Genomic DNA, 22073 nt, shown 5'->3' with positions numbered 1-22073 from the left:
ATTGTTAGTTCACGGCTGCTTTGTGGTCGCCGCAGGATGGATGCAAGGATGGATGGAAGGAGCTTTGAGAGGTGAAAGGCAAATGAAGAGTTGGCGTGTTTGGCAGTGTTGTCGCTGAGAGGAGAAGGAGGAGGTGGGGGTCGGGGGGGTCGGGGTCAGCAGTCCTTTTGCTGCCACCCCTTGGCATTGGACTTGCGCATCTTGAATTTTAGCATCAAAACATTGAGACACGAAGAAGAGATTCTATTTCAATTTCTTTTCTTACTCTCAGCTTTTTGGAGTACAAACAAAACCCGCATGAGCCAAATTCACCACTCCAAGCCTACAACTCTGAGACCTGAATCTCGCCAGGGAGCTAATGCCCCTTGCTAGCATGTCTTAAAGCCAGTCAGGGTAGTGCCCCTTTGCCCCTGGCGCTGGTGGGATAACGGGGATTACGTTAGTCAACCAGTGTAGATAATGATCTCCCCTCCTGGGAAAGGAGTTCAACTTTCTCCCTAACAGTGATCGAGTCAGTCAACTGATGCCGAACTTAATTAGGTGGGCAGTAGGAACGGACGCACCGGATGCTAAGTCAGCTAGAGGGAGATCAAAATCTCAGGTGTTCAAAATTCCCTCCTGGTCCTTAATAATACACTGCAAAACTAGACAAATCCAGTGACAGAAGACATCAGATAATCCGATTAGACTGGACTTGAACGGAGGATATTTAGGGGACAGTTAGAATTATAGCGGAGATGCTCCCACAATGCTTCACAGGGATTTGCACAAAGCACCAAATCCCATTTGTCTGAGCAATGTGGGCGGAAGACGAGATTCCGAACAGGCAGGTGAGAGCACCAGGATGTATCAAGACCACATTTGGGGTGAGGGTTCGGTGGCGTCTTACGTAACACAAGGGATTTTCTATGACATCTATGAGCATCGTAAGTTCGCATCCTAAATTGGCTCCAGGCAGGACATCCAGAGTCGTATACCTTTGCGGAAGTAATGTGACAAGATGGCACCGCTGAGGCTCTCGCTTTACCTCCTCCTCAGGTCCTCCCTTTTCGCTATCCCCCGTTTGCCAGATAGGAGTGCTCAGCAGCTCCCCGATTGTTATTGATCCTGAGAGTGAGCCAGTAGGGGGGAGTCAGTGATGCTCTCTCTCTCTCTCCTCTCTCTTGCTCTCTCTCTCTCTCTCTCGCTCGCTCGCTCTCCTCCATGCAACTTTCCTCCCTCCCGCCCTTCATTTATCAAGGTTAAAGAAGTCTTATAAAAAGAAAAAAAAAAGGCAAGAGGGGATTGCCTGGATGCCATCTGACTGCATGAAAGAAATCCCCTCAGGCTGCTACTACAGAGGGAGATGACACACACACACACACACACACACACGAGCTGACAAGACAGCTGCAGGTAACACAAAGTAACAAAAGTCACATGTTCAAGTTCAGGGATATCAGGATGGAGGAAAAAAAAATCCTCACGCTTTCCTCAATACAAAGCTGCATCCTATGAACAGTTTGTATCTCCAAATGTCTTTATTTTTATTCTCAAAATATATATTTTTTTAAATTGTGAGCTGGACAGTAATTTTGATTTGATTTTAATCTGGGTCAAGAATATACTTAATTCCATTTTGATGAATTTCTAGAACCAGTACTACAAATTTCCTAAACAAAAGTTTCCGATTTAACCTCGGCTCAAGTGCCTCGTTGTTATTAGCGTGACGAGCAGACAAACAGCACGGCTTCAAACTGAAGTTCACACAAATCCAACACAAAACCTCAAGGCCTGTTAACTTGTAGCTCGCTCATTTCCCAACAAAGAGAGAGCGCATTTAATAGAGTAGTCGCTATTGTCTCTCGTTCATAAAGAGGCCTGAAAATGGCCGAACACTTGTGGCGCATCCTGTCCGCCATTGTCTCTGCGACCACTCGACTTTGCAAAGGACCGCTTTGCACTCGTGAGGGCAGATGTACTACAAAGCCCAACCTTTGTGCCGACTAATTGCCACAATGCATTTTTCTGGCGGCTAATTGTGTTATTTGCGAATCCCGGTCTCCTGGATGGAACATGAGGCCAAATGTCAAAGATTGTGTGCCTTTGAAGATGGTTTTACACAGCCCCTCCCTCTTTTCACTTTTTTTACATACTTTGTGACACTGAGTTTGTCCAAGTGCGACGCATCCATCTACATTCAAGTTGCTAGGCGAGTCGCTGTTCAAGTCCATGCGTTGACCTCTCGGCCCAGACTTCCCAACGTCAAATCCCCCCCCCCCTCTCCTCCTCCTCCTCCTTCCTCTTTGCCTTCCCACACTCAAGTTCTCGTGGAGGCGCTTGACAGGCAGACAAGGAGGGTGACATCATGGTGGAAAGAGACAGAGTGGTTGGTGGGGTGTGTGTGTGGGGGGGCACCCACACAATGCAGCAGGGCATCTGGCAATGGGTGGTGGTGGGGCCCTGGTTAGGACAAAGCCTTTCGACCCCCCCTGCACCTTCCCATGCCTGTTTTGGGGGGGAATATGATTATAGGTGAAGTGCAATATCAAGGATGCTGCAACACTTTGCAACGCCACTCTGTCTACTAAGCCACATTTACAAACAATAAGTCATCACATGTATATTTTTTTGTGTATTTTTTTTCAGCAAACATGATGCTTATATGTGCAATGCAATCCCCCCCCCTTAAATATTGAAATTCCGATTTAACACCAGATTATTATTTTTTTCAATGTACTCTTGCCATGTCGTATTATTTAACAAACACAAACATTTTGTTTAATGAACACACTAGCAACCTTTGCGTCTGTTAATACTCATTTATGAATGTGCCTGTGTGCGTACACACAATAAACGTGCACGTGTGTGTGTGTGTGTGTGTGTGTGTGTGTGTGTGTGTGTGTGTGTGTGTGTGTGTGTGTGTGTGTGTGTGTATATATTAGCCATGTGACTTGACCCTGGCAGGCTGAAGCGGCGTTTGTGCGTCTCGCCGGGCGTGGGAAAAAGGGGAGACCGCTTTTCACAGCTGCTCTGGCCGTTGCATTGAACCAATAGAGGGGACCCCGGCGCCCCCCTCCAAATACCCCCAAACTGCGTCGGCCCGCCCGCCCGTCCGCCACTAATGCCACCCTCCCCTCCCTCCTTTCTGCTCCCGCTTCCATTCAATCTCCACCCTGTCGCCTTTCAGCGCCTCCCCTCCTGCGTACCCCTCACCATCCATCCATCATCCTGCTGCACCGTGCCATCACAATAAAAAAAACTTATTTTTTGTCTTCTACATGTGATATGACTACTCTACCTTGCTGTGTGATCAAATAATTTTCTCGTCTTGCGGTTTGACCAAAAAATATTGTTTGCAATATTGTTTAATTTGATTCAAATTTGAATTGTCAAAAAAAACGCCACGGAATTTTTTTTTTTTGCAATCTGGCCACCATCTGACATATATACATATTTATATATAATTTTTTTTATATATAAAATGTTGATAGTTGTAGTGTCAATTGTAAATATTGTGCATCATAAAATCCTTCCCCCAATCGGTTCTGCAGCAAACAGACTTTAATTTATGTTAACATACGCCGCCGCTACTCTGCGCGCACACCCACAAAGTGCATTCATTCATTTCAAGAGATTTATATCCTATCAAGAAGCATAAAGCAGAGGGTATCATTTAAATCAACTTTTAAGAACAGCCCAGTGAGCCGCCTGATGCATACAAAAAAAAACGGTGAGAAATCTCCGCAGGCGGTTAAAAGCAGATTTAGGTGGCCGTGACAATACTCACAACCAGGGCGCTTAAACGTATGAGGGAGTGCTTGATTTGCTGTGCATTTAAATATGGACAAATGTACTGTAAGTGAGCAAACGTGAGACTCAGAGTGCAAACGGTCACCACTGCACACGCCCAAAGCCAAAAAAAAAAAGACTTAAAAGGTCACATAATGTGCAGAATAAGTCCAAGAGAAGCTCAATAGGAGTTCTGCCACATTGCACTGCCAATACTGCAGGCGTGTTAGGAAGGGGCAGGGGGGGGGGGGGGGGGCATATATGTTTGCTTGTTTGTTGTGTAGCCGAGAACCTGAAAGGACTCCATCTCCCTTGGCCAACACGCCATGACGGTGTGGAGCAGAGCACTCCGAATTGGTTTCTCTGGGGCGGCTGGGAGCTGGAGAGCTGATTTTGAACGAGGGTGGAGGATGGGGGGGGGTGAAGAAGGATGAGAGGATGGAGGAAAAGAGAGGATTTCAAGAATCAGTGTAGAACACAGGGACAGGGATAGAAAGAAGGGAGGATAGAAGGATACAAGGATACAAGGACGGAAGTGGAGAAGGATCTAAGGATAGAAGGAAAGGACGTATATAAGCATATAAGGACAGAATGATCCAAGCATAGGATATGAGGAAAGAAAGAGACGAGAATAGAAGGACAGAAGAAAATCAAGGACAGAGTGAAGGAAGACTAAAATCCAAACACACTTTAGTAGGATAAAAGGAAACAAAAATAGGTGATAAGCAAAGAACAGTACAAGGATATAAATACAAAAGAAATGAAGGACAGATGGAAAGAAAAGAATTACACACAGAAAGAAGGATACAAAGAAAGATAGAACAAAGATAGGAAACAAGCATTGAAGGAAACAAACAAACAAGCACAGGAGAGAAGTATGGAAGAATAGGAGGAAAGAAGATTCGAAAGATTTGGTTGACGTGTAAAGAGTTCAACTATTTCACGAACTTGAAGTACACGGCACCCAAGTTCAGTTACGTAGGTCTTAAGTTTGCTCGGCGTCCAAATGGCGGCCCGTTAGGGACTACTCAAGGCCGAGTTCCAAAGCGTCGCTCATTTGCATCGATTGAAGCATTTGGAGGAGGCCCTATCGACTGAACGGCCCTCTGCACGTTAAGGGGCCGCGTGGTCCGACGCTACAGAGGAGGATAGCTACGGGCGGCTAAATATCCTCTGATCTTCACGAGGTTGTTTTGCCCTGAAGAGGAGGAGGCTCATCAAGGACTAGGTCCACATCATGCAACATCTTGTAGCCCCTGGAGGCAAATCAAATGCTTTCCCTCCTCTGATGATGAACTATTTCACTACTATTTTGTGGAAGCGCGCACAAGGCAAACGGCGTCCTCGCTTTTGTTAGCATAGCGAGGCTAATCTTCCGTCCGGAGAAGCTAAGAAGCGATAGAGGGTCACTTTCTCCTTGTGTTGGGAATGAATGCAGTAGAAATACTGTTATTTATTTTTCTGGCCCTCTACAATTGATCCAATATTTCAGATTTTCTGAAAGTTTTATTATCCAGAAGTATGTGGATACTTTTTCTACCTTGTGGTTTCATCTTTTCAGCCGCCTCGAGAGACTCCGGGCTAGCAGTAGCTGGGCTGAGGGCCCCTGATATGAAGCCGTTATGAAGCATCTGTTCGCAGTGTGACACAGAGGAGGTAGGAGATGTGCCAGAAAAAGGAAGGAAATATTTTATATTTCCAGATGCATCTTGTGGTCTACAGTATAGTGCTGTGAAAGCTGCACAAGCATGGAGGTGCATACTAAAATGTCTCAGTGTGCGTTTATGTCTCTACGTCTTTAAAACTTTCTTGCTCAAGGGCCACATTTGATTTTTAAATTGGTCATTATTAGGAGTTGGGGCCAAATGTTGTTATGCATGTTCGGATTAATATCACGTTTGTTTAATAGAATGCTGTGCTTAGACTAGTGGGGGCATATAAGACATTTTTTTTTTATTACTTGACTTCCCCTTTAATTATTAAAAATACAAATGGATTTGTTAGTATTTTTACTTATTTACAATAAATTAATTCACAACTATTTAATGATACCAATGAATACAATAAAATTTCCATATAAGAGTAATTTTAGAAAGTTTATCACCAAACTCTAATAATCTTAATGTAATAATGTAATCGAGCAAGCTTTATGGCCCATACCATCTTAAGCAGACTTCTTACATCCTCCTTAAAGGGTTCCAAATGCTTAGATAGACAGAAAAGGATTCACCTTGTGTCTTCATATCACATCAATGAAGAGCTTACACTTTTGATCACACAAGTAAGTGCAGCGCATTTAAAGTACACCATATGACCTTGACGAGTGTCTGTCTCAAAACAGTCTGGATTGGAGAGAAGAAGAAAAAAAAAACGCATCTCTAAATGATATCATGTGACACATATCTCACTACAGTTCCCCATATGGGCAAGATAGAGTGCATTTGTTCAAAACTGGAGTGCCACTCAGTAGATAAGAGGGCAAAATGGTAAAGAACCTCACAGATGGCAAAATGTTCACATCAAGAGTCATGTAAGAGTCACTGAGAAATTGAAGTCACTAAATGAAAAGCCTCTGAAGATTAAAAAAAATGAAAGGTGCACAATTTCATGTTTTCCTCTCACCTGCAGTGTGAAGAACTCTTCGTGTGGGCCAACGTGTTGGACTTGTCGGTTCACATACCTGGAATTAAAAAAAATATAAAAAATGATTTATGAAAGCTTCAATTTGTGAACATCAATTTATATCTTATGTACCGGACACTTTTTGAGATATGACTCCATCATATAGTGATATTAAAGTTGGATGAGGTGACCAAATTATTAGGAACAGCTACCACTATGTGAAAATTCATTTCTACAACCACACATAAAAATAACAAAAATTATAAAAAGGCAAATGTTGAATATTGTACTGCTCAAAATATTGTGTTTTTATTTTTTTAAAGTGCAATTTTTGTTTTGGAACCATGACATCCCAAACAAAACAAAAATCCAGCTAGTGTATTTATGGTAAAAAAAAAAGACTTCTAAAAAGGTTCCCCTCTGCTTAAAATGTTTGCTGCAATTATTTCAGCAGCCAATACAAAATGGAGGACAATCGAAATGAGGCACACACACAGACATACGCAGGGAGACACACAAGCAGCACACTTCACAAGCGATTACACAAAGTAGTGCCAGATTACATCCACCGAATATCAGACGTCCTTTGCGGATTTAAAGCCGGCTTGTCAGCCTTTCAAATTCTTTCCCTTGGTTCCCCTCACATGGGTCAGAGCCTGTTGCTAGGCTACCAACCCTAGAATTCATAAGTTCAGGGAAAAGAGTTTATAGCTATTTTTTTTTTATATATGCTGTGTGTGTCATAGGCGGTTGCAATTCCAAGTTACAAAAAACAATACCCTAGCATGTATATCTAGGCGCACACACACACACATTATACAATCAAGCATGGGCATAAATGTAGAAACATCTATAGTAGATAGTAGGGGTAGGAAACCTGAGGCCCGTGGGCTATATAAGGTCCCTCGAGAGCCTTGAGAATTTTTTGTTCACTTTTTGATATTATTGTGCTGTATGGAATCGCTATAAGTTTTCTTCCATTATCTTCCCAAACATGCTAATATTGTATCACACGTTAGCTGTTTCCCACTCGTGATCGACGTTGGGTCTCAATATTAGGTAACTTGCAAATAAAATGACAATTGCAAAGTGTCTTCATGGTTGGCAATACAAAAATACAAATGACAAATGATGCTATAGTCTGTGATTATATTGTTGGGGATAAACATTTGTTTGCTTACGGGAGATTTTTCTCCCATGAAATGCAAAATAAGACATTTAAAAAAAAATAAAAAATTATTGAAGCATTTTCAGTATTTAATCCCGACTGGTTGAAACCTTAAATGCTACCGGTAGACAATAGAGGAAACTATTCCCAAACAAAGCACATGATGTGGAATAAATGAGACAGCATAGCTATAAAAATGCTAAAAAGCAGACATGGGAAGTTGAGTAATCAGTGATGGAGACAATGCAGCATAGCAGGTGTTGGTGGACCAGACCAGACCAGACTCCATCTGGTGCTGAGGGCCTGAAGAGGGCCCAGACAGACACACATATATTAATGTGGAAACACCGACGTCTAGCCTGCCTGCCTCTCCGTCACTCGCCAGACTGAATTTCAATCTCAAAGCCGCCCGCAACCCCCTCTCCCCGACACCCCCCCACCCCACCCTCCCCTATTTATTACCCCACAGCAATGCATTCATTCCTACCACAACTGGGCAAACACCGTTTGTGTGGGTGCACGTTGCAGTGCGGGCATGAACGGTATTGTCAAATTAAATGGCGCTATAAATTCGTTAGCTTGGCGTCGCAATAATCCCATTAAAGGACACAGGAAAAAAAAGGGCACGCATTAACATGCGTTTGGTACTTATCAAATCATAAAAGTAGAATATATTCTTGCGGATATTGAAATTCAAACTCAGAAATGGTATGTGAATGCTGAGACATGCAACTTTCTATTTTTTTTTTCCAGAAATGAAGTTGTATGGAGCAGACACACAAAAAGCAGTATAAAAAGCCTTTTAAGGTGGCAATAAAAAGGATTTTAAAAGTCTACACACCCCTGTTTATGAATGAGACCAAGGGAAATATCATTTTTTGCCACTTGATAAAAAATACCCTGTTTATAAATGAGACCAAGGGAAATATCATTTTTGCCACTTGATAAAAAAAAACATCTTTTGAGGAAAAGTAAAAACATATTGAAATGATTGCACAAGTGAGCACACCCTTATAAAACTGGCTGTGTTCACTATTAAGAAATGTTTACATTGGAGACATCAGACACATTTGATTGCAGTAATAAATTGCTGTTGTCTTAAATGTGAACCATTCAATTATTTTTTAAGGAGGGTACTGAACATATTAAACAGAAAATAGCTTAAATGAACAAAATCTCACAATCCTCTGCAATGACAGTATTTTACTAAATCAAATATAAAGATTATGAATCCATGTGTGGATGCTTGTTCCTTAGCATGAACACATTTTGGACAAACTGAAAGCTCATCTCTTAGCACGTCATGCTATTGAGGACCTAAACAATATCAATCTCAACAGAAATTTCTATGAACATCCAATATTATTGCTCACTCAAATAACATGAATCAAGATTACATCCTGATTACTGATCACATGGCACACAAAGACAGCACTATCCTTGCTAACACCTTCTCCACGATAAATGTGACTCAGTGACACAACACTTTATAGAAGCTATACCCGCAGCTCTATAGCATCTCCACCACTGCACTGTGGCATGTTTAAAATTCAACAGGCCCTTCTCACACAATACATCCAGAGCGGAACCAGGAAAGGTGCTTTTTTTTTTCTCTTTTAGATGAAAGGCGGAAAAAAAATGATGGGCGGCATCATAAAAAAAGTAGACTGACCCTGGTGTCTCTCTAATCTTGCCTCTGAAATCATACACAGACAGGAGATATTTGTGTATTTTGCTGCTATGTGAAATACTGCAACATACAGGGACGCTTGGGAGTGGTTAAGAATGCAGCTGGGACCTACAAGGGGGGGGGGGTTTGATTCCCTGGACCACTATAAATACTTGTGTCTACTACTCCTGGGCCAAGTTAAATATTAGCATCTAATGTAGGTCATATACAAAGAGCAGGCCTTACACATGCAGCATGCAATATATATGGCAACATCTCACATCTATGATAGGTTCCAGCTCACTTGCAATCATAATGAGAAGGGTGATGGAAATTTGGATGGATGGATGGCCTTCACGTGCTAAATGAATGCAAAAAAAAAAAAGTATGATACAATTTTCCTGTAGGCACCTGTGAGTTCTTGAAATAGAATTGCATAGTGGGCCGGATTCAGATATCGCCCATGGACTTTCGGTTGCACACCCTTGGAATAGACAGCCCCGTGAGCACACCCAGTAAGACGACTCCAGCAAATAGATGGCGCCCAATGAAAAAAAAAAAAAAATCCTCATACGAGGGAATGAAGAGCACAGGTGCGTTTTTTTGTGTTTTTTTTTTTAGGTAGGATGAATTTGATTTGGAGTACGAGTGCGTTGTTGCGGTGGACCAATCAGAAACATCTCACAGCTGACATATTGGTAATTTATGTCATGCCCAGCAAACAATAATAAGACAATTGATAGATTAATAACAGAAGACATGCGTGTTCAAATAAATCTGCACCTCCTCCGTGCATGGAACCTCTCCCACGGCATGGCAGTCACTCCATAAATGCACAGCGCTATGAATCTCCCCAATTTTAGTGTTTAGTTCGCCATGTTGCACGGGAATATACACCGAACACCCCCAAAAAACGAGTTGGAAGGTAAAGCGGGGAAGGAGGTGTCTTTTTTTTTCCCACGCGATCCACACGAGACGTTTGGTGCTTCTCGGTCCTCCATCATCACCATCCTCCTCAGATCGCTCCATCTATCCTTGCAGCCATCCGTGCATGTGACGTCCGCGGGATTAGTTTCTACATTCGGTTCTCTAGCTTTATGATATTGCATAAACTCATACAGCTAGATAACCAAAGAGAAAAACTAACCCACATCTCTCTTAAAGGAGCCGCCGCCGGCGCTGAGGCTGCAGCGTGTTGTGGTCACGTGGAATGAGCCATCTTCCGCCCCTCCCCTCGCTCACCTTCCTTTTTTTAATCAGACAGTTGCGTTCAATGACCGTCGTAATTGGCAACACTAAGCGTTAATAGAAGCCACAATTGTGCAACCCCGCCGCAACTGAACACTGACGACAGGTGCAGTCACGGAAGCTGACGTCATGACGTGGGTGACGTCACACCCACCTGTCGTAAGTCGTCATACACAAACGCGCAGTGATAGAGTTTGATGCAGAAGCCCACGCGTGGTTTGCGTAGCCTTTTAAAATCATCGCAACAAACAAGAAGCATCAAAACGTGTTGTTGCGTTAAATGCCAACTTACATCGACTCCATTTTACACAAACACACACACACACACACACACACATTCCACAGTGAATTATTGTCGACACTGTGTGAAGTCTAATTATCACATTACAATTAATGGCAGGAAAATAATGTATGGCAAAACCAATGAAAATAAGTTTTTTGTGATGTAAAATAAATTAAATATTGAAACCAGCTAATAATAACTTTCAAAGAATCAATATGTTTGAGGTCCACCAGGCTGACAGCGGTTTGACATAATCCGAGATGGGAGCCTCCCTTCCCGGCATTACCCAGCCTTGGTGGCCGGTGACCCACGTGGTTGGTTGGAATATTAAAAAGCGTTAGTGTACCCATGCAGCAACACAGTTTTGATTTTTAAATGCCAGAAGAAAGGGAAACCGGTTGTGGGAATGTGTCCCACAATGTCTTCCTGTCGTACACTATTATTATTTGAATGTACAGAATATTTTTAGTTTCCCTTTAAAACAAATGAAAATTTGACTATAAAACAATTGTGGTAGAGGTACAAGCTATTTAAGACTAAGATGTTTTATTTTTGTAAAATAGCCACAAAAATTAAGTTATACTTGATATAATGGAAATACTGTTTATCACTACATCTTGCAGTGTGTGTGTGTGTGTGTGTGTGTGTGTGTGTGTGTGTGTGTGTGTGTGTGTGTGTGTGTGTGTGTGTGTGTGTGTGTGTGTGTGTGTGAGGGGGGGTACGTGCGTGGGTGTGAGTGTACGTGCGTGTTTTCATTAGATTTAAATTTTCTACAAATCTCGTAAGAATTTCACTAAAACAAATTTATTTCATATTTCAAATTGCTTTCCTTAATCATTTTACAAAAAAATGAGTACCAATACAACATGAATTATTAGCATTTATTAATGATTATGTTTTTACAATTTGCATTTATTTGACTACTGGGGAAAAGTGTTTTTGAGATATAAAAAAGGAGTGCTCTAAACGTGACACGCCCCCCCCCCCCCCCCCTGGGATGTGACGTGTCCCGTCAAACTGACGTACAGTAGCGTGTGTGTATTACAAACACGCCTATTCTTCTTTCAAGTTTTGTCTCTGTTTTGCTTCGTAATATGATTCGTATATGTTGTTGCAAAACGAGAGAATGCGACAAGGTGACTGTACGACCACTGTCCATGGTGCTGAATCTTTTTAGGTTACACGCTCACACACTCTCTCACACACACTTTCGTAATAACCTTCAAAGAAATTTTGAAGAGTGCAAATATATTTCAAAACACAATAATGGAAGTATTTTTTGTAGATCTGTATAAATCATATTTTTATTTTTCCTAATTAAAAATGTCTTAGAGAGTTTTAAATTGAGTTTTGAATCAGCACCAGATAGACTGGAGGAACAGTTTTATTTTCTAGTTTTTTTTTTAATTATACTTTCTACCGGAATACATTTTCGTAAAGAGTACATATAGAATTGCCCTAGAAAATCTGGTTATTTGAGAGTTTATGTAGAAAACTTGGGACCATAATGCTGTATTATACTATTATATTATATACTGTACTATAGTATAATAGAGTAACGTGCAAACTTTATTATTATAGAATGGACTTTCATCTCTTACACATAGTGAGACACGAAAAAAGAAATTTAGTTTTTTTCTCATTAGTGGATAAAATATTTTTCACATATTAAGTACCCACGGTTTGAGAAGTGTGAAAGAACAATAATTTTGGATTCTAGCAAATGTTAACGGCTTTATATTAGATTTTGCAAAGTGGGGAGAGTGTTTTTTTTCTAATTATTGAAACTGACTTAGTGTGTCATAGAGTTTTTGTCATTTATTCTTTGCGCCTGTAAATTTTAACAGCCAGTAACTTACTGAAACGGATAAAGATATAGTATTTAAAAATAATATTAAATTGTTAATGGTTTAAAATGATTGCAAAATATGTTCTCAAATGTGTTATAGCTTTATTTAGTATTTTATGGGATATTTATATTGAAACAAATGTATAATAAAATACAAAATGTAAAGAGGAGGGGGGTCCGTGCGAAAATAAGAAAGATAGAAAAGTCAAGTCAAGTTCAACAACGTGCTGGCGCGCATTAACATGACAATTGTGTCTGGCACGCAAGCGCACACACGCACGCACGCACGCACGCACGCACGCTCGCCCACCCACACACACACAAACACACACACACACACACACACACACACACACAGGGGAACATTTTCCCATTACTGTGCTAACCGTCACACAACTATATGCTGAGGGTGGCACTAAATGGACGCCACTTGTCATTGACTTGCAATTGTGAGCCATTAAGAAATCGCAATCGTACATTTTGGAAGAAACACACGACTTACATGCATGATGGTAAATCCACCCCAAAAAAAGCTTCGGATCCTATTTGTAAAGTTGTCGTATTTCTAAGGAAGAGTAAGGAAGCAAGCCAAGCCTTCGTTCTAGCGTCACTTCAACTTGATCCAATTGGTATCGAAGAAAACGCCATTGCTTTAGCTGCAATAGCATCCACGCAGCATCTCGTTCCATGTCCTCGGAGGAGAATGCGCGTGGTGTGGACTCTGCGTCTTGATGGTCCACCCCACTCCCTCTATTCTCCATCCCTCCCTCCCTCAGGCCCTCTCTCTATCTGTGACGTGAGCCGGTTCTTCATTCCGGGTTGCAATAGAGGACAGTCTAGAACAGACGTGGTCTTGAATGAAGCCCTGATGAAATACCGGGCTTAGCAAGGAGATAGGTTGTGAGGATGCTGCTGGTTGTGATCAAAAAGAAGAAGGAACGAAAGAAGAGCGAGCGAAAGACATCACGGCGTGATGACGTCAAGGGCTAGGATGGCTTGTCCAATGAGAAGCGTCCATTCTTCATCCACGGGGCGGGATGAGGGGGATCGGTATAAAATGTTTCGCTGAAAATAATTATAAACATTTTTTTAATGGATGCTTTGGGGATTTTTTTAAAGTAAGGCATTGAATGGACGATTTTGATCACTCGCCTTATTTGTCTTATATATAGCGTATGAAATGGGTCAAGGCTGCCCACAGGCAATCGGCCATAATATTAAGTAGATTAAATAATTTATTCTCCGAATCGTTTATCCTCACTAGGTCGAGGGAGTGGTGTTAGATAAATAGATAATAGTAATAATTGATTAAAATGGTATAAAAAAAATCATACATATATAAAACGTATTCTGAAAGTAGGAATGAAAGAAAATGACAGCGATAGTGACAGAATAATTATGTATTACTTTTACTCCTCCTCCTCCTACTGCTACTACTATTACTATCACTATAATACTAACAGGAATACTAAACATTGCAGAAATGTATAAAACCTTTTCAACGACACAATATTTTTAAAAGCATAAAACGACAACAATAATTATAATAATTATTATATTATTATCACCTTCCGAGAAAAGCAAAACATGAGAAACACTTCAGTAAAATGCATTTCAGGTTTAAAAATGTATGCATAGTATTCTCTTATCTATATTATTGCTACATGATTATTCTCATGAGCCAGTCAACAACTTCGGGCATACAGATGCATCAAGTTGCAACAAATTTTCAAGGGATGGACGTCAACTCGTAAAAATACAGAATTTGCACAAGTAAAAATAAGTTTCCAACGTCCTAGATTTGGTTTTGGCGGGTTTAGTGACCTTCAATTTTGAGGCGCGCCCAAATCAGTTCTCATCGTAATCAATGGCGGCATCTATCGGTAAGGAGTGGCACTGTAAGGCCCGACAAGAAAAAAAAAACCGACGGCCTTCATTCCGCGACATGTCCCTCGCCACGCCCACTTTATGACATTTCAACGAATCTCCATTATGTAAACACGTTTAATATGAATCATACGAATATGAGCTATTACCGCTGCTTCTTAGATTAAACCGAAGGAAATCGACGCGAACCAATCGGGATGATGGAGGCCTTTTTACACGGCTTCTGATTCAAAAACCCGGATCTTTTTTATTCCTAAAACTGTTACTGCTATTTGAAAAATCATACCTGCAAAATGTCAAATTTAATTGGCTTAACAAACAGAGGCTATGTGCACTATATCTCTCCTTAGCCAATTCAAATAATCAATTTGCGCTTTGTGCATGAGCAATTATTTGCACAAGGACTTGAAATGACGTTAACGTAGGCCTACATACTATCACATACAAATATATCGTACAATTAACGGTAGTAAATGTGGATCAATAAACAAAATACACGTTTTATCATTAAATATCATAGACAACTCTAAAATTTAAACAATAAATTCTATCAGGATTCATTAAGCTGACTTCTGGAAGGTTCAGTAGTAATAATAATAATAATAATAATAATAATAATAATAATAATATCTTCCTGCATATTGTCAATATTTGTAAATTGATTTATGTAGGCGATTTCATTAAAATGTTTTGTGCAAATGTTTTGCAGGGTAGAGTAGCATTTTAAAATAATTAACATTATTGTAAATTACAAGAAAATTGAAGAACAGGCTCAAAGATTTCAATCAATCCCATTTGCGACCTATCAATACAGCATTACGGTAATGTGTTTAGAATGTATGTATTTATTTTTTCAAGTAAAGCTATTAATTGATCATAAAAATACTGTAAAATGATTTCCACTGTTAAGATGATGTAGCAAAATTATTTTTCAAAAGAAAAACATTTCTGGGCTCAAGTATAATTCCAACAAATGTACATTTCTTTTTAAAAAATTATCTTTTCCCCCTTACGAGCGAATTAACATCTTAAATCCGATACATACTTGTCTTTATATTGCATTGAAATTTAATTAGCATCAATGAATGCGCTAAAAGCTTTGCACATATTCATCTCTGGTTTTCTATGTTGCAGTGCATTTCCATTTACACTTTTGTTTGTAATGTGCTATTAGACACGTATTTGATATGATAAGACATACATCCACACAAGTGACAACAATAACGAATATATGACACAGGTTGCGTGCCTAAAAATGGGCAGTAAATTGATCCGATTCCGAGTCGCTATGCACGAGCAGTTCAACTCCTCCTGTTGAACTCAAATGGTTTGCAACAATAATAATGACCCCATTCAAGTGGACACCTCTGGGAATTGTAATGTCTGCCCTTTAAAAAAGGGCTTGACCCAACATGGAGGACGTTGCAAGGGAAGTCCTAATATGCAGCAAATATTTGTCAGCACTCAGCATTTCTCAATTGAGAAAAGTCAGTTGTGACATGTGCAATAACACCAGAACGAGAAATAGAACATACATGAAAATATAAAAAACAAAACAACAGTATTTCCCTTCCAGTTTTTACTCTTCCAAAATAATTATCACAAAATTACTGTATCATACTCCCCGTAAAAAAAAAAAACATTCTCACACTTACTACTTTGATCTGGCCTGCTATGCAATTGCAAAAAGAACTCCACTAAAACACACACACACACACACTCATATACATCATGATAATATTGCTCAATGCTTGGTTCTGGGTCTTAAAAAAATGAAATGGCTCTTGATAGGAAACAAAAGTGCACACACAAAACTGCTCATGCAGAATGCATAAAAAAAAACAGACACAAACACCTGTGAAGTTATCATTTAGTGGTAATAAATAGCCAACTTACATTTTGCAAAGAGATACCAATAGTGGGGAAGAGAGGAGATGTCTGCTCATCCTTGGCCACGTGCAAACCGGACTAGTTTTTTTCCTAGACGCTTTTGTGGTTTAATTGGAGACAAGGGGACTGAATTTTATGCAAATGAGCGCCGGCATCAGTCTGGCTGGGTAAAAAAAAAAGAGGGAAGCAAAAGGGCCAAAGTCTCGCCTCCTTTCCCAGGCAGTTCCCTCGGTCAAGTTCAAGCGCATTCAGACAGCCTTGAATGCACACGGCAGATTGATTGGGGGAAGGTGGGTGGGCTATGAGAAGAAAAAGGGGGGGGGGGGGTCTAAATTTCATGCAAAGTTGACAATTACAGACCCCTTTCATTCAATTTCCTTCATATTTTTTAGGGGTGCATTGAGGCCTCTTATTTTAAATTTTGAAAAACATTTCAACATGTTGGGCCATTATTGGATTTTTTTTAAACACAGCAGTGAAAGGTGAAGAATTCAATGTGGGTGTTTTTCTTTTTCTTTGGCTTATTTGTGGCCGATCAATCAGATAATTGACGTTTTTGAATTACTATTTGTTAAAAAAATATCATATCCATCTTTGAGACATTTGGGTGGTGGGTGACCTGCTTCCCTATTATGCTCTCTGCAATTTTCACAGACTTGAATCTCATCATGTATGTGTGCATTAATTCAACGTTATCAACTTAGTGTGACAGTGAAGGCTCTTCACGACTGGTTCCCACAGCTCCTCTTGCAGGATTTCAAGAAAGAGCAGAGGGGGGGAAAAAAAGAGACAGTAAAATGAAGGCAGGGGGGGGGGTGGGGCACCATAGCAACATTTGCATATATTCAAATTTGCCGTTGAAAGGCCGGCCACGCACGAGGCCAGACAAAAGCGAGCCAATGGCGGGGCCAGAAACCCAGTAGCACACTGGGAGAGACGCTGGGAAGCAGTGTGGGAACCGTGAGGCCCCCCCCCCTGAGCAAGGAAGGAGGGAGTAGGGGAAACATTTATTAGCTGGCGTGAATTTGCATTTTATTTGTGTCCGTTTTTTCCTCGCTAATTTGTGGCTGGCCGCTCACTCGCCACAGATGGCTAACATTGGGACGGGATTAGTTGAGGCAATAATAAAGGAAGGTGTGTGTGTGTGTGTGTGTGTTTGGATTTGGATGGCATGGGTCCTTCAAATAAATATTTATAAAATCATACCAGTAAGAAGGAGCAAATTCATAATATCACTAAAATAAGTGAAACGATTTAGTTCCGTAATTGATATTGAATTAATAAAACCCCTCACTTCTGTGAAGGCTTTGCGTGTTAAGTTCCTACTCAGTGAATATCAGCGTTCAACTTTAGAAGGTCTGGTGTATTTGAAAGTCGACATTTTAATTAAAACCTAATCGTATCCATTTCCCCTTTCCTCGCTCAGACTAATTTGCCTCGAGGCTTCGCCCGCAGCAATACCAACACCGAGACACTTTATGAGAAGGTGTTCATTTTATGCAATGTATGTTTACCCACGCCTGCTTGGTGATGCAGAGTAAGCCACCAGAGATGTTTTGCTTTTGCGCCCATACGCGTAAGGCGAAGGATCAAGCACATTTTGCGGCAGGAAGAGCGCCACCAATTAGCAGCACGAGGGGATTCGACATTAAATTGGCAGACCACCCAGATAAAACCAACACATTTGAATAGGGTGAATGGATTTGGAGAGAAGGTCCTCGGAGGCCGTGGCGGTCGGTGCACCGTCAGAGGCCTCACGTTTTTAAAATGGATGAGCTGATATTATAATGCATGCACAGGCCAGGCGCAAGGATGTTTTATGTCTGCATGGACAATAATGGTCGCTGGTGGCCAAACTACTTAGAATAATCTCATTTTAAGAGAAGATGTGTTGGAAATACTTCATTCCTATGTATTGCTACAACAGAAGAGAAAACACAGATTGCACGTGTTTTCATGACAAAGTACGAATTGGAGGAGTGTATCAGACTTTAAACCTAATCATCTGCCTGATTCTCATTTCCACCCAGTGAAACGTAAAAGTACATGCCAGAGGAAGCATGAAATTATGTGATTATCATTCACAAGTAAGGTGTTGTGATTCATATAACAAAGCAAATAATAAATAATTTTTCTAAAGTCACACTTAATCTTACTTGAATACGTTTTGCCCACTCTAACCACTGATTTACATACAATTTAGGTACAGCAACTTATTTTATATATTAGTTTTGGGAATATTTTAAGGATTCATTTCTGAACTCATCAACGGTGAATGCTTGAGGAAATACGAGTTGTAGAAATTACACAGCCTTCACAGAATACTTGAAGGCAACGCCTGATTTTGAGTTACATCCGGGATTCTATAGCGATTCCTCCGCCGTACGTTAGAGGGCAGTCACATTTCTCAAGCGGCCAAGAAGCCTGACACTTACGTCACAGAAGACGAAGAAGAAACTACACACATGTTCCTCATCAGCTGTTGCCACCGCTTGTCAAGACTCGGCTGATCTTCGTCGGTGCAAAAACATAATTCTGGGGGAAAAAGATGGTAAGTACATTGCAGTCATTTTGCAAATAGCTGTTGGGTTTGGCACTGACGTTGTTTCGCTACGAGAGCCAGTGCTAATGCTAACAAGCTAACCCTCAAGCAGCACTGACAGGTGCATAAGATTGGCTAAATTTAGCACAACCGCCACTTGCCTGCTTCATTCATTTACTCTTAGGCTTGCTACACACTCTTCAAAGAAACTGTTTGGGTTTTTTATCAAACGTGGTGAGTGAGCTCCGTTGCATTATGTGATCCTGGAATGAATTTACCTGGAGTGTAACACAAATGGTCCTCCCTGGAAACACGCAAATCTTTCTATGGGATTCCTGTCAATTTATAAATGTTAAGGTTCGCCTCCAGGGGGCGCTCTCGTATTTACAAAAGCTCATTTTGACAAATTCACATCATGGTTAGCGGTCTTGAATCACAGTTTGAGGATTTGAATTTCATCCGGTGACCATTTCGGGGTGTATCCAATTGAATCCGTGACCTGTCTATCTGTCCTGACACTAGGCACTGATGGGAATTCAGCTGGTTGTCAGTTTGCTGGCAGCCAGCATCATGCAGAGGATGGCGCCACATTGTTCCTTTGCACGCTGGCTCCTTTGCAATGGCAGGTGAGGCCACTTTTCTGTTTGTGGGACAAGCAGACGTTTTTTTTGTGTTTTTTTTATCATTTCTTTGTTTCCTTCTAGTCTGTTTCGGTTCAAACACCCATCCGAGGGGGAGCTTTGCGCTCTGGCTGGTAAACAGATGCCCAAAACAAATAGAAGAGACAGGTAAGACAACAGATGCTGGAGAGAATGTTGTCTTAACAATACCTGCAGGGAAACACATGTATTCCAGCCCATACTTTGCTAAACTTTGTTTCTTTCATCCACCACCTAGTCTAAAAAAAAAAAATAAGCTACAGATTTTCTCAAAATTCGATTTTTCAAGTATTCCTATGTAACATCAGAACTATGTTGGTGTTTTATTCTCAGGAGACAAAATGGAGAAAACAAGCCTCTCACTGTGCCCAAAGACATCGACCTTCACCTGGAGAAAGCTCCAGTCAACGCCATGGATGCTCTCGGTTGGGCGACTGCTTCTCAACGCAACATCAACTAATGCAAACACACAATGAATTATTTTTCTTGTTTTATTTGCTCTCAGTGCTACGTTTCTTCCTGGAGTACCAATGGCTGATTGACTTTGCCGTCTATGCGACGGCCGTCTTTCTTTTCACGGAGTGTTACTACTGTGTGGCGGACGCCAGCAAAGAGGTGAACATTGGCGCCATCTGGTGTGTCCTCACCGTTCTTTTCAGCCTGTATCCTTTTTGTCAACATTCTCTTTGTGAGCTGCACCCTTGTCGAAGAAGCAGGAGGGTTTTTTTTTCTTGACTTAGATCTTTCAGCAAAGCCCTCCACATGCTCATGAGCCACTACTTCCGCTCGGAGGAGGGCGGCGAGCGTTCCGTGTGCCTCGCGTTCGGCTTCCTGTGCCTGTTGGTGGCCATGCTGGTGCTGGTGGTCCGAGAAGACTACCTGGAGTTTGGCTTGGAGTCGGGCTTCTCCAGCCTTTTCGACAGCCTGGAGGTGTTCGCCAAGCAACAGGGCTACGCCGACTGGTCGTAAGTTAACCGCGAGCGTCGCATCACTGCTGTCAGGAGTAACCAATCATGCTGGTGTCAAGGGTCCCTGTCACCAAGCTGACGGTGAAGCTCGGACTGGCCGCCTTCTGCGCGTACGTAGGCGCCCTGATGGCGTTCCCCGGCCTGCGTCTGGCTCAGACTCACCTGGACGCCGTGGAGATGAACTCGGAGCGTCCGCTCATCCGGTGCGTGTCGACAGAAATATGACGGCGCTCCAACGCGATGCTCACTTCCCCGTTGTCTCCTGCAGGTTTCTGCTACACGTGAGTTTCCTGTCTCCAGTGGTGATGTTGATTCTGTGGGTCAAACCCATGGCCAGGGACTTCCTCGCCAACGCACCCATGGGGAAAAGCTCCATCACGCTGTGAGTACATAGAACACATTCCACTTGAAAACGAACTTCAAAAATGTTTTTGTGGCCTCGCAGGGTGTCCCGCGATGCCTTTGACAGCGTACGGCTGTGGACCGTGGTGGCTCTGTGCGTCCTGAGGCTAGCGTTAACTCGCTACCACCTGCAGGCTTACCTCAACCTAGCCCAGAAGTGGGTGGAGCAAATGAAGAAGGAAGCCGGACGGATCGCCGCCATTGACATTCAGAGGAAGGTCGGGCTGCCATTTCATGTTCATGTTTGGACGATACTTTGATTTGTTGCCTCCATTTTAGGTTTCTGTTTGCATTTTCTATGCCTCCAACTATTTTGAATGAAGGTATGAGTTAGAGATAATCAATTGAATTGGATAAAATGTGTACTTGTGTGCCTCCCTCTCCAGGTTACACGTGTGTTTTGTTACCTGAGTGTAGTGACTCTGCAGTATGTGGTTCCCGTGCTTCTTATTCTCTTCTCCACGCTGGCCCTCAAGGCACTTGGTTAGTAATTCCTTCACCCCTTTAATTTGACATTCTAAAATGGATTATGTGGAATATATTGATTTTTCAACATTATTTAAGCACTTTTTTTGTTTTTTCCTCTGCCAGGAGGATTCTCTTGGGGCGGTGCAGACGTGACCCCTGACGTGACACCCGCCTCACCGATGACCACGGCGGCGCCGGTCATCTCAGGCGCTCTGGACGAAGACGAGGAGTCCTTCGAGGACATGGAGGAGGATATCCAGGAAACGGTGGCCCGCCTGTCGGAGATGTTGGCCGCCCTGCGCTCCGTCCTCACGCCGCTTTTCTTCAGGGGCTTCTTCGCCTTCTTCACTTGGTGGGTGGCGGCCTGCCAGGTGATCAGCTCGCTTTTCGGCATTTACTTTCACCAGTACCTCATGAACAACTAAGGCCGCACACAGATGCTCTGAGCTTTTGGGCGCTCTAGAAAGCGTGATATTGTCTGTGTGGGACCGGAGCCGGCTTCTGGTATGAAAACAACACACACACACACACACACACAAAAAAGAAGACGTGTTCCGCAACTTTATGCAACATTTCAGACTCAAGCCCGCTGCTTTAAATGCTGCATTTAACATTTCTGAGCAATCTTATGAAAACAAAAATGTTAA

At 41.8% G+C, this 22073-nt stretch overlaps 1 protein-coding gene and 1 long non-coding RNA gene across 2 annotated transcripts in view; one reads left to right on the top strand and one right to left on the bottom strand.

The window, feature by feature from the left end:
* The window catches only part of LOC147047128 (uncharacterized), a 30668-nt gene extending 11430 nt beyond the window's left edge, over positions 1-19238 (bottom strand). Inside the window, exons 1-3 of the long non-coding RNA XR_015067951.1 lie at positions 19208-19238; positions 18823-18922; positions 6394-6451 (exon numbers count right to left, since the gene is read on the bottom strand). This is a non-coding gene — a long non-coding RNA (uncharacterized LOC147047128). The remainder of the gene's footprint in view (positions 1-6393; positions 6452-18822; positions 18923-19207) is intronic.
* On the top strand, positions 18791-21958 carry tmem161a (transmembrane protein 161A). Its single transcript, XM_085927830.1, has 11 exons — positions 18791-18938; positions 19452-19555; positions 19634-19717; positions 19922-20013; positions 20094-20250; positions 20338-20553; positions 20616-20759; positions 20825-20938; positions 21002-21176; positions 21345-21441; positions 21550-21958. The coding sequence occupies exons 1-11, from the start codon at positions 18936-18938 to the stop codon at positions 21849-21851; spliced, it is 1488 nt and encodes a 495-aa protein (XP_085783956.1). The 5' UTR covers positions 18791-18935; the 3' UTR covers positions 21852-21958.
* Positions 21959-22073: the final 115 nt, after the last annotated feature.

The sequence above is a fragment of the Syngnathus leptorhynchus genome, chromosome 13, assembly GCF_054491065.1.
Source record: "Syngnathus leptorhynchus isolate UIUO chromosome 13, UIUO_Slep, whole genome shotgun sequence".
Lineage (NCBI taxonomy): Eukaryota > Metazoa > Chordata > Actinopteri > Syngnathiformes > Syngnathidae > Syngnathus > Syngnathus leptorhynchus.
This window is presented reverse-complemented; position numbering and strand designations above follow the sequence as displayed.

Bases quoted from the DNA above. Each gene is read 5' to 3' on its own strand.
- tmem161a (XM_085927830.1), top strand. The intron at 19,718-19,921 runs GTAAGACAACAG...TTTTATTCTCAG, and splicing joins AAAACAAATAGAAGAGACAG to GAGACAAAATGGAGAAAACA. The intron at 21,442-21,549 runs GTTAGTAATTCC...TTCCTCTGCCAG, and splicing joins GCTGGCCCTCAAGGCACTTG to GAGGATTCTCTTGGGGCGGT.